The sequence below is a fragment of the Sorex fumeus genome, unplaced genomic scaffold, assembly GCF_029834395.1.
Source record: "Sorex fumeus unplaced genomic scaffold, SorFum_2.1 ptg000024l, whole genome shotgun sequence".
Taxonomy (NCBI): domain Eukaryota; kingdom Metazoa; phylum Chordata; class Mammalia; order Eulipotyphla; family Soricidae; genus Sorex; species Sorex fumeus.
This window is the reverse complement of record NW_026606081.1, coordinates 48,662,425-48,674,593: the sequence shown is the minus strand read 5'-3', so window position 1 is coordinate 48,674,593 and position 12,169 is coordinate 48,662,425. Positions and strand designations below refer to the sequence as shown.

The window sequence follows — 12,169 nt, the reverse complement described above, 5'->3', positions numbered from 1 at the left end:
GTTGTCGGATTAGCCATCCATTTAGGATTGCACGGTCCTATCCATCTCGTGATAGAAAGTTGCACATTTGTTTTCAACCTAATACAAAAATATTAACACTTCTGGACATTATAGGCATAAGTCGTTATATCTCTACAATATAATAATTTATACTGTACAGCTATAACAGATAACAAAAGGTGCAATCCTTTTTGTTTTTTAAAAAAATCACACGGTTCACATGTTTTTATCATTTTATTTTTAAGTATAAACTTTTTAAACACTTTACATAAATTAACTCCTCTGAGACTAATATTTGATGTACAGTAAATTGTAATTCATATAAAAATCCATAAACAACTTGTCTCACATAATTTACAAAAAAATCAGGGTCTCCTTTGCTTATCAGTGACAAGGATTCTGGTTGCCAGTTTTTTTTTGTGTGTGTGTGTTTCCGTTTTGTTTCGTTGTGTTTTCCCCAAGGCAAACCACGTTTTGTTTTTGTGTGTTTTCTTTTTTTTTTTTTTTTAATCTTTTTGAGCATGGTTAAAATCCGTTCCGAAATCCCCCCCGCAGGAGCGAAGTCAGTTGCGGCGGCGAAGTCCTTTCACAAAGCAGCAGTGGGTGCCATGTCGGGGTCGTTGACCAACTGCTCCTGTGGCCCCACGTTTCTGCATCGCGACAGACCTAGACTACATCCTACAAGCGACGCTCTGAGTCCCACTTGGCACCTCCAACTGCTGTCTGAGCGCAGGAGCCTCACATCCAAGGCGCCTGGAAGGAGCTGATTGGACCGAAGCGCAAAACAAACAAACAAAACCCAAGAAGAAGAAGAAAAAAAAAGGTCGAGACCCCTTTTTTTTCTTTTGTTTTTTTTCCCATTGATTTTAGTCCGACTGAGTGCAGCGATATACACATGTAAACAAATTCTTTAAAGCCATCACCTTTAAGGTCATTCAGAAAAGAGTTTTATTACTTTGACTGTTACTATCCTGTGTGTTTGTGTGTGTGTGTGTGTGTGTGTGTTGTCTGGTTTTCCTAGCAGTTATCCTTCTCCTGGCAGGCTCTTTAGGGGTGGGGGAGCTCCAAGAGTCCGATCTGGATTGTGCCGTCAAACACATCTGCTGCAGGGGCGGGCGCGCGCCTCCTCCGACCGACCGACCCCCTTCCAGCTGGGAGGCGGAGTGCATGGGGGGTGGGGTGGGGTGGGGAGCATCCTCCCTGGAGAGCTCCCTGGAGGGGGGCTTGGTTACCTCTTGCCGATCTCGCTCTGCCGCAGGAACTGGATGTTGTTGGCGCTGTCGGCCAGCTCGGGGTACTGCTCCACCGAGAGTACGTAGTACCCGTCGTAGCCCTGCACCTTGCCGGCGCTCAGCAGCTGCCGCTTCTCGCCCTCGGTCCAGAGGCGCGCGCCCTCCTCGCCGTCGCGCACGCGCTGCTGCTCGCGCGCCCAGGCCCGGGCGAGCGCGCGCTGGCGCGCCTGCTCCAGGATGCGCGCCTTCTCCTCGTCCAGCGTCATCCCGTAGCGCACGTGCAGCGCCAGCGCGCCGAACTGCATCTCCACGTCGGCGAACCTGCGAGTCCTGCCGTTGACCACCGTGGTGGACTGCGACACGGTGACGTTGATGCCGTTCTCCAGCGCCTTGCGGCCGCTCGTCAGCCGCAGCGCGCCCAGGTCGCTCTCCGGCGTGCTGGTCTTGATGAAGTAGTGCGTGTCCTTGCCCTCGATGGTGAAGTGCAGGTTCTCCAGGTAGAAGGCGTTGTTGAGCACGGCCGCCACCTTGATGCAGTCCTCGCTGGCGATGTTGAGCACGTTGGTCTGCACGCGGCCCTGGCTCACGGCCAGCATGACGCCCTTGCCGATGAGCGACTTGACCGTGGCGAACCACAGCCACGACGGGGCGCCGCCGCCCTTGCGTCGGCTCACCTGCACCTCGGCCATCCTCCCCAGGGACAGGAAGGCCTTGGCCTGGCGGGCCACCTGCTGCTGCACTCCAAAGATGGGCTGTGAAGGCAAAGCACATGAGGGGTGAGGGCCCGGCCGTGCTCCCGCTCTCTGCCCTCCCCACTGACGGCCAGGGCGCACGGGCTTGGGTGAGGGGAGCTCCGAGGCCTTCGTTTAAACCCCGCGTGGTTTTTTTTTTTCTTTCTCTTTTTGGGTCACACCTGGCGATGCTCAAGGGTTACTCCTGGCTCTGCACTCAGGAATTACTCCTGGCGGTGCTTGGGGGACCATCTCAGGTCGGCCTAGTGCAAGGCAAACACCCTACCCACTGTACTATAGCTCCGGCCGTTGGGATGATTTTTTTTTAAATTTCGTTTTGGGGTCACCCCCCCCTGGTGCTCAGGGCTCACTCCTGGCTCTGCACGCTGGGAATCACTCTAGGCGGCGGTTGCTGGGGATGGAACAAGGGTTAGCCACAGGCAGGGCAAGTGCCCTGACCCACTTTACTGTTATTGTTCTGGCTTCTGCCCTCTCTCCCTTGGTTCTTTACCAGAGAAAAAGGATTTTAAAAAAGGAAAAGTCCTGGGTAGGGCCTTTGCCTTGCATGCCGCCAACCCAGCTCCATCCCCGGCATCCTGTAGGGTCCCCCAGAACACCGTCAGGAGTAATCCCTGAGTGTAGAGCCAGGAGTAACTCCTGAGCTTCGCTGAGGGTGACCCAAAAAGCCTAAATAAAAAGCCCCAGTTAGAGCAATGCACTCAAGCATTCTCAAGCTGACCCCAAAGTGTTTGGAAATGGGGGTTGGGGAGGTGGCAGTCATAACTCCCATAATTAGCCAAGAGCTGTCCCTCCCCCTACCCCCTCCTGCCAATTCTGATGTGGGCACACAGTAATGCCTTTTCTCTTTTTGCTTTCAGTGTTGAATGTTCTCCGTTCCCCATCCCCATCCATCGTGCCCACCCGTTCTGGGAGAGCGAGCGGCGGATGGGGCCCTTCACCCACAAAGCACTGAGGATTCAGGGTGCACACAGCATGCTCCACTTCATGGGCTTTGGTGCAGGTCAATTACCAATGGTTTCCCAGGGTAGGGGGGCGGGCCAACAAGCGAGTGCAACTGCGGGGCTCAAGTGGGCACGGGCCGCACCCGGGAGGGCAGTGCGGATCCACGACTAGGGCAAACATTGCTTTTTTTCCTCAACTGGGGGCCACTGAGGTTGGCAATTGGGGTGTGGGCGGGGCCGTGCGTCTCAACGCAGCCCATTTCTCCTGCTGCCAGATGTTTGTCTGGCCAGTGTCTCCCGAACGGGAAACATCTGTTTCATTTGCAGCAGTGAAAGAAACATTTGTTTTTCTGCACCCCGGGCAGAAAGTCTTGGCGCGCGGCTCCCCTCTGCGCTCCTGATGGCGCGCCGCTCTCCGCAGAGAATCGGAACCATATTTAAAAGGCTGGAAGAAGAAGTTGGCAAGGCCTGTGCAAAGAGAGAGACTTAAGTGTTTTTCAGAGAGGAGGGAACCGGCCCACCGGCAGGACGCGCTGGCCCAGGCGCATTAAGAAATGCTCAGCATCTCCCAGGCACTTCAGAACTGTAAGAAAAAGGTTCCCTTCCCCCTCCTTAAAAAAAAAAAACAAAATAACCAAAAATGATGAGGGGTTCTGCTTTTACATGCAAAGGTGACACCTGAAAGAGGGGCCGCTGTGACGTGAAGTATACCTTAAGCAGATCCTGTGCAAGTATATATACGTCTCAGCTGACTTGGAATGATCGGAAGCTGCTCTAGGGGCAGATTAATCTAAGACACTCCTCGCTGGCTCCTTATCATTACGGGGTAACCCAGTTTCCTGATCTTTAATTATTCTTGCTTTAAGCTAGAAACTCTGGCGTTCAGTGCACACCCCAATTCCAATCTCTGAATGGTGGCAATTAAAATCACCGCTGTCTAAAAATGGAATATATGGGAAATATATCCATTTTATATATATGAGAAACGGCCCCATGAAAGCTGCCATTTTATGATATGTAATTATATAAATTATATATAATTGCAATAAAATAATGTATAATTATATAAATCATACAATATATTATATAAAATTATATATTATGCAGCACATACATATGTATGTACGTATGTATTGCTTTGGTGATGTATTTATTCATTTTCCCTCTTCTGATGTCTTTTTTATAAAAAAAAAATTAGTTTTTTTTTTGTTGTTGTTTTGGGGCCACTCCTGACTCTGCATACAGGAATTACTCCTGGCAGTGCTCAGGGGACCATATGGGATGCTGAGGATTGAATCTGATTGGCTGCATGCATGGCCAGAGCTCCCCCCGCCTTTGGCTGTTTGGCCAGCACTGCCAGGGGGACACTTCCTCTTCAGTCGCTAACCAGCAGACACTGTTCTTATTTGGAAAGCTCTGAACCCAGAGGCACCTAGTGGGCTGCTAATTTAAAACACTGATCCCTCATGCTCCGGTTGATTTTGTCTTTGGGTCTTTCAGGGCCAGAGATATTAAGTACGGTGGATAATGGGCTTGCCCAGTATGTGACCGCCCCAGGTTCCATCCCTGTACATGGTCCCCTGAGCACGACTAGGTATGCCCTCAGCCCCCCTCAAAAAGCTTTCATATAGGGGAGGTTTGTGGTCTTTGTAGAAATTATATATATATTAAAAAGGAGCTTCTGCATTTTATTACCTTTTACCCATGTCTCTGCTTTTATTAGCATCGCTAAACCAGCTTATTTCACAGAACCGGTTTGTGGCTGTGCAGAGGGAAACAGTCCCTCAATGAGTCAAACACTGTTCTTTTCTTTGGGGTGGGGGATTGGTTTGGGGGCCATACCCGGTCACACTCAGGGGTTACTCCTGACTCTGTACTCTGGAATTAATCCTGGAGGTGCTGGGGGAGCCATATGGCTGCCGAAATCTGAACCAGTGTCGGCTGCGTGCGAGGCCAGCGCCCTCCCCGCCCCCGTCGCTCTGTGGTTCTTACCGGCACGTCATCCCACTGCTGCGTCTTCACGAGCTCGTAAGAAGGCTCTGTTAAGTCGAATTTGGGGACGGGGAATCCAGGAATAGCATTGTGCAGATGGAAGCCAAATGTCACCAGCCAGCTGTTCACATCTAGGAGAAGAAGGTTCCAAATGAAAGGGGCTGGAGTTGATGTCGTGCCTCCATCAATTCAGATTCTTACCTTAGGAAACCTCCCACGCCATCACCCGACAAATAACAGGGGCGGGGGGGGGGGGGGCTGGGAGAGTATGTTTGCCTTCATCCACTCATTGGAAACATCCCACACTCACCTTCAAAGCAGAGCCATGGGTAAAGGGTACAGAAAATGCCAGAGGAAGAGAGGCTAGGGAGGGTCAGCCCCATGCCAGGAAGAGTGGCTTAAGAAAACAAGGCAAAACCAGCAACCAAACAACAGTCCCGAGGTACAGCTGAATGATAAAGACACAAGACACAGCAGGGGCGGAGACACTGTGTTCCCTTGTGCGGAAAAGTTGGTCATCAACAGAAATATGTGGGCTGGAGCGATAGCACAGTGCGTAGGGCATTTGCTTGCACATGGCTGACCCGGGTTCGATACCCAGCATCTCCTATGGTCCCCCCAGCACTGCCAGGAATAATTCCCGAGTACCTGAGACAGGAGTAACCCCTGTGCATTGCTGGGTGTGACCCAAAAAGCAAAAAAGCAAAGAACAAAAAAACAAAACCAGAAATATGTTATTAGCTTTCAAAACTGATCACCCAAGGGCATGTGGGTTTCCACAACCCATTTTCTGTTAATAGCCTCGTTCCCCCAAATCTGGGTGTATTCACATCAACAGCTGATTCTTAATCAAAGCCCAATGCCAAGACCTGGCAAAACTGGCCAGGGGGCATGGGAGCCCCCAGTTAGCCCCAGTCAGGACTTCAAAGGCAGCCCCTCTGCGCACAGGTGGAGGCAAACTTTTATTTTGGGGGACATGGAGAACTTGGAACCGGTTACAGTGGCATTTTCCATGATGGTCATGTGACTCCGAAAGCCATGAAGCTCCGAGTTGGGCTTTTATTCTGTTCTGGAAGGTTATAATGTTCCAGAGCTACTCAGCAGGCTGGCCGTTTTATGAGTCCAGTTGGGTGTAGATTATTTTATATATTAAGCACATTGCTGGAAAATTTGAAATTGAATTTCACCTAATATATTTTATGCTGTTCCATCTCTCTCTCTCTCTTTCTCTTTCTCTCTCGATGCTTTTCAGAAAGTGCTGCTCCGGCATTCCCTGCAGCCCAAGTTGCTAGGCGAGGGGGAGCCAGGAGCGGGGGGGCTGCGCCAGCCTTTCTGGCAGCCCCTGTCAACACCTCTTCCATAAGCAGCAGTAAACCACTTGTCAGAATGATGGAAAACCTCTTGCTTCCCATTTCCTTCTCTGGGGCACAAACTCTCACCTCATCACCGCTGTGCGGGGCCTTTGTCCTGGCCTCCTCTGGCTAGAAAGACCTAGAAAAGTCAGGGGGGTAGATCCCTCTTCCAAAAAGAGGCGGCTGGAGATGGTCAGAGAGAAATCCTGATTTCCCTTTTTCTTTTTGGTGAGAATATATGAGAGGGTCCGATTGATTTTTTTTTTTAAACTAGGAAATGCTTTCTCCCGAATGGTGGATTACTGGGGGTAAAGGTTCTCTTACCAGGAATAAAGTGTATGCAACTGTGAAACCAGAGGGTCCTTTCCCCCCATCTCACTTTTCAGAGGGTCTTAGCCAAGTTTGACACGAAGGGTATCATACCAAGTGAAACGAGTCAGAGGGAGAAAGAATGAACTCATACATGGGATATATGTAAAAACAAATTAGTATGAGAATACTACTCAAAGACAATAGAAACGAGGCTAGGAGGACAGGTCCATGGTAGGAAGCTTGTCATAGGGCGGTGAAGCGCAGTTAGGACAGAGAAGTGACCATTATGACAATGGTAGCTGAGAGTGATCCCTCTGGACAAGAAATGGGTGTTGAAAGGAAGAAAAGTGCTATGCATGATAACTTCAGTAACAGGTGTGCAAACCACAGTGCCTAAGAGAAGAAATGGGGAAAAAAAGAGAGAAGGAACCTGTCTGCCATAGAGGCAGGCTTGGGGGTGGGGTGGGAGGGAAGCTGGGGCCATTGGTGGTGGGAAATGCGCACTGGTGAAGGGTGTTGGAACATTGCATGACTGAAGCTCAATCATGAACAACCTTGTAACTGTCTAACTGTGTATTTCCTGGTGATTCAATTAAAAAAAAAGTATTAGCCAGAGGGGCTGGAGTGATACAGCAGGTAAGGCACTGATAAGAGGCTGACCCGAGTTTGAGCCCTGGTACCCCATATGGACCCCAGAACCTGCCAGGAGTGATCCCTGAGTGCAGAGCCCTGAGCAATGCCAGGGTGGCCCCCAAACAAAACAACAGTAACAAAAGAAAGCAAAAGTATTAGCCCTAGCGCAGGGAGGCTTGGCTGCAATGGAGCCAGCTAGCCAGAAGTTGAGGGAGGCTCTCTAAAGGGGCTCCAGGGGAGGGCGCCCTGCCTGGTTCCTGGAGAGGAAAGCTGGAAAAACCAGGAGGCTGGGAGACCGTGAGGGTACCGGCTGTTTAAGCAGCTCCTGAGCTGGTCTGAGACCTGAGGAAACAGACTTCATCGCAGTGGGCCAGTGGGGAGACACTGCCCAAAGCTGCCTGGGAGAAAAAAAAAAACAACCCAATCCATACCAAACCAAACTCCAGACAAAAAGATGAGGAAAAGACTCCAGGGAAGGAAGCTTCCTCGAGGAAACCCCTGCGTGGTGGAGAGGTTCCTGATGGGAGTGACGGAAGCGGGGGGGTGGGGGGGGGGCGGAGGGGGGAATGAAGCCGAAGGCTTGCCAAGGGAAGAAGGGAGCTGCCGGCAGGGACCATGGTCACCTGCAGACCTTCGTGGCCACGGAAGTGGATCTGCTGGTGGAATTCTCACCGTCAGAGGAAGTCGGCTAGGGAGCACTGGCTGGTAACCAGGACAGCAGAGGGAGGATGAGGAGGGCTGTGAGTGCATACCCAGAGTGCAGGGGCTGAGCTGGGGCATGGGGACAGGGAAGGCAGGGCCCTGCAGCCCCCCTTGCTGGGGACAAGCCTTGGCAGTTATAGGGGCAGTTATAGGGTCACGTTGATTCCTCTGTGAGGATCTCCCTGGCATCAAGACAAGCATCAGCAAAGTGGAAGTTGTGGTACTTTGTGCAGAAGGCCGACACTGCTGCCCCCCTGTCTAATAAAGGACGGGACCCCTCTATACAGCCATGTGGGTTGGGAGCTGAGGCTGCAAAGCCACACGAGTTAGATTCCCTTCAGTGATGAGGTTGCATGTCATTGCTGAGAACTGGGTGCTGGCAGCTGGGAAAAAGGGGTGCCTGAGTCCCCAAGGAAACATGGGGGTGGGGTGGGGTGAGGGTAGAAAGGTTGGCAAAGTCTAAGCAAACAACATGAGTCATGAGTGGGGGTTCAGCAGTGAGCAGAACATCCTGCTTACCTGTGATGTAGTCTTTGACATCATGGATCTTGCTGGCGGGGTTGTTGTTGCGAAACATGTAGAGGTTGAAGGGAGCCGGGTCCTTCCCGATTCGTTTCCACATTTCTATGTCTGGTGTGGTCCATCGTCCTGCCAGAATGTCGTAGTCCCTCTCGCCAAAGTGGATGAGTTTGGTGAGGGGGTCGTACAAGCCGCCATGGAAGCCAATCACCAGCTGGAAGTCGATGTTGGAGTCGAAGTAGATCTCACCGTAGGCTGTGTACTGGATCTGCTTGAGCATCAGCCCATTGCTGCTGAAGACAGCCAGGGGGGTGCCCGTGTTGTCGGAGGCGATGTAGAACTCATCCCCACTGCTGATCTCCATGGCAAAGAGGTGGCCCTGGAGGTCATAGTAGAGCGAGGTGATCTCGGAGCTCGAGTGGTTGTACACATGTGTGATGCGCGTGGGGTAGGTCAGGTCGGCGTAGAAGAACTGCAGGTGCTGGCCCAGGCTGGTCTTGCTGGACACGCGTCTCCCCAGGCCGTCGTAGCGGTAGACCACGGTCCAGCCGCTGCCTTTGCTGTACACACGTGTCAGGAGGCCTTTGGAGCTGTACTCGAAGATCTCGGTGCCCCGCTGCCGCAGGAACCCATCCTCGTCCAATCGGTACTGCACATCGCCCAGCCGTGTGATCCTGTCGCGCAGGTCGTAGCGCAGTGGGGTGAGCCGGGCGCTGCTGCTGGGGTTGAGCAGGTGGAGGTTCCCGTTGAGGTCGTAGTTGTACCGCCACATGATCTTCTCGTTCAGGTACACAGTCTGCAGCTGCCCGTCCACATCGTATTCGTAGGCGTACTTGGTGGTGTTGGCGAAGGGCCCGATCTTGATCTCCCGCTTGGTGACGCGCCCCATGTTGTCGTACTGGACAGTGATCCAGTACATGAGTGAGCGGAAGATCTCGTACTGGATCTCCTTGATGCGGCCGTGCGCGTCGAAGTGCTTGGTGTAGGTCATGACGGCCGTGGAGATGATCTGGTTGATGTCGTAGTAGATGACGCCGAACTTGCCGAACTGCTCCACCTTGCCGGAGATGTCATCGAACTGGTAGAGGTCAATGGGCAGCGGTGTCTCGTTGATGACCCCCTGCATGCTGGTCACCCGGAAGCTGTTGTCGTAGCTGTAGTCGAACCGGGCGTTGACCATGCCGTCCTCGCTGAAGCGGAAGATCTGGCGGTCGATGAGTGGCCCGATCTGGCGGTAGCGGATGGTGCAGATGAAGCCGTCGCTCTGCAGGTTGACGGTCTTCAGGACGCCCGCCGTCTCATCGTAGGTGAAGCTGACTCGTGTGCTGTCATACAGGATCTCTGCCAGCCGCGTCTGCCGGCGGTACTTGAACAGGACGCGGCGGCTGGTGCCCAGGAAGGCCGTCTGCAGGAGCAACCCCTCCTCACTGTAATCGGTGATGACTGAGGCGTTGCTCTCAGGCGGGTTGTAGATGTTGCGGTAGTAGCCGATGGAGCGAATGGTCTGCATGGTGTGGCGGGCCACGCTGGGCATGGTGATGGCTGACAGCCGGTCCCACATGTCGTACTCGAAGATGTACTGCCGCTGGCTGTGCAGCAGCAGCACCATGGACTGTGGGAGGGGGATGGTGAGGGAGAGAGAGAGAGACAACAGTCACCCATAGTTTGGGTCGGTCAGTGAGTCGCAAATGCCCTTAAAGGAAACGCAGGCCTGGAGGAGGTTTTTATTTTCTTGTTTTCTTTAAACAACAACAACAAAAATTCTCCCTGGCATCTGTAATGATAAACCTACTTAAAAGAAATATTTTCTTAGGTGACCCTTGAATCTGATTAGGGCCTGATGAGCTCTCAGAATGGCTTCTGGGCTACCTACTATGATTAGTCCTTAAGGACAGACAACGAAGCTAAGAAGTGAAAAAACAAAACAAAACAAAACAAAAAAAACCCAGCACTTATCTCCCGACCATGAAGAGGTGAAAATGTGATGTCGGAGAAGGTATTTTTCATTTTGACCTTGTTGGGTATTTTTTTTTTTCCTTTTTGGGTTACATCTAGCGATGCTCAGGGGCTACTCCTGGCTTTGCAACTCAGGAATTACTCCTGGAGGTGCTCAGGGAGGCTGGGAATCAAACCCGGGTTGGCTACGTGCAAGGCAAACGTCCTACCTGCTGTACTATCTCTCCAGCCCTGTGCTGGGTATTTTTTTTGCAGAGGGAGATGTTGGCTGGGGTGTCACACCTGGTAGGGCTCACTCCTCACTGTCTCAGGAGACCATCTGGGGTGATGGGGGTGGGAGTCAGGTTTGCCATGAGCAAGGCCACTCTCCGACCCGCTGTGCTACCTCTTGGACCCAGACACTCTCCTTGGTTCCACAGAGAGGCAATTCCTGGCCCAGTCTGTGGGGGCGACCAATGGGGAGAGGCCATACCATGATGCTCAAAGTCCCGCCGAGCTATCTTGTCATGCCCTGTCCCCTTTTTTCAGGCATTCAGCAGACTAGGGTGTGTGTGTGTGGGAGATCAGCCAGCAATGGGTTCAAGCAAAGTTACCTCAAAGACGGTATTTCAGGGAGAAAACAGCATATGGGAAACGCAAACCCAGCCATAATTAGCAATGATTCAGCCACGTGGCTCCCCACACCCTCCTCCTCCACCTCTGGTTGTTCTCCTCCTCATTTGATACGAGATCCCCACACATCATGATTGCACTTCCAGAGCACTGCAGGGGAGGAGCTCAGCATTCACTGCTTTATTAGGGGGAGACATGAAACGGGGTCAAGGGGGGGTGTCGAGCCTCTGCATCAAGTGACAGGGCTGAACCAACCAACACCTGGGGAGGAAGAGTTGCAAATGCCCTTAAAGGAAATGCAGGTCTGGCAGAGGGTTTTCTTTTATTAAAAAATTTCCCCTGGCATCTGTAATGATAAACCTACTTAAAAGAAATATTTCCTTCGGTGAACCCTGAATCTGATTAGGGCCCGAAGAGCTCTCAGACTGGCTTCTGGGCTACCTACTATGCTTAGTACTTAAGGATGATGAAGCTAAGAAGTGGAGAAAAAAAACCAAAAACCCAAACATGCCCCCTTGTCCTTTGCCCCCAGCAACAAGCCCTGCTTGCAGGAGACGCGGGAGAGATGTTTTGTTACTAGGCTGACCCCCACAAATGTTAGGTCAGCCCTGCAGCTAGATAAGCAAAGCTTCCAAGGAATCTAGGGATGAACCAGGTGGGATGGGGCGCCTAGGCCCTGGAAGTTCTCAGGGTAGGCTGGCAGGTCCACCTGAGTTATTTTTGGGTCATGCCTGGCAGTGCTGGGTGGGGAGAGATTGTCACCCTGGGCAGGAGGCTGGGGACCATGTCACGCTGTACAGCTCCCGGCATGCACTGCCTGGGCTCCAGCCCCCTTGGCCAATTTGGGGATCTGGGCGAGACACTGAGAAAGGCTGGGGTGGCACAAGGGTGGAGCAGTTCCAGCTCTTTCTGTGCTGGGTAGGTTTTATTTTTAAAAAAATTTTAATAGGGGCTGGAGCCATAGCATAGCGGGTAGGAAATTTATTTGCCTTACATGTGGCCAATCTGGGTCCGATTCCCAGCATCCCATATGGTCCCCCAAGCACCGCCAGGAGTAACCCCTGTGCATCACCGGGTGTGATCCAAAAAGCAAAAATATTTTTTTAATATTTTTTTTAGGAGGTGCTACTCGGGAGATTTGGGGGACCCTCCACTGGGGACTCTCA

At 52.0% G+C, this 12,169-nt stretch overlaps 1 protein-coding gene across 6 annotated transcripts in view; it reads right to left on the bottom strand.

Annotated features, from left to right (window-relative positions):
• Positions 1-219: 219 nt before the first annotated feature.
• Positions 220-12,169, bottom strand: part of TENM3 (teneurin transmembrane protein 3) — a 1,336,193-nt gene continuing 1,324,243 nt past the window's right edge. For all 6 annotated transcript variants that reach the window (XM_056114252.1, XM_056114254.1, XM_056114255.1 and 3 more), the window contains 3 exons: positions 8,436-10,047; positions 4,918-5,048; positions 220-1,984 (listed from right to left, as the gene is read on the bottom strand). In XM_056114252.1, the coding sequence (XP_055970227.1) occupies positions 1,229-1,984; positions 4,918-5,048; positions 8,436-10,047 (2,499 nt within the window). In that variant the 3' untranslated portion in view covers positions 220-1,228. The remainder of the gene's footprint in view (positions 1,985-4,917; positions 5,049-8,435; positions 10,048-12,169) is intronic.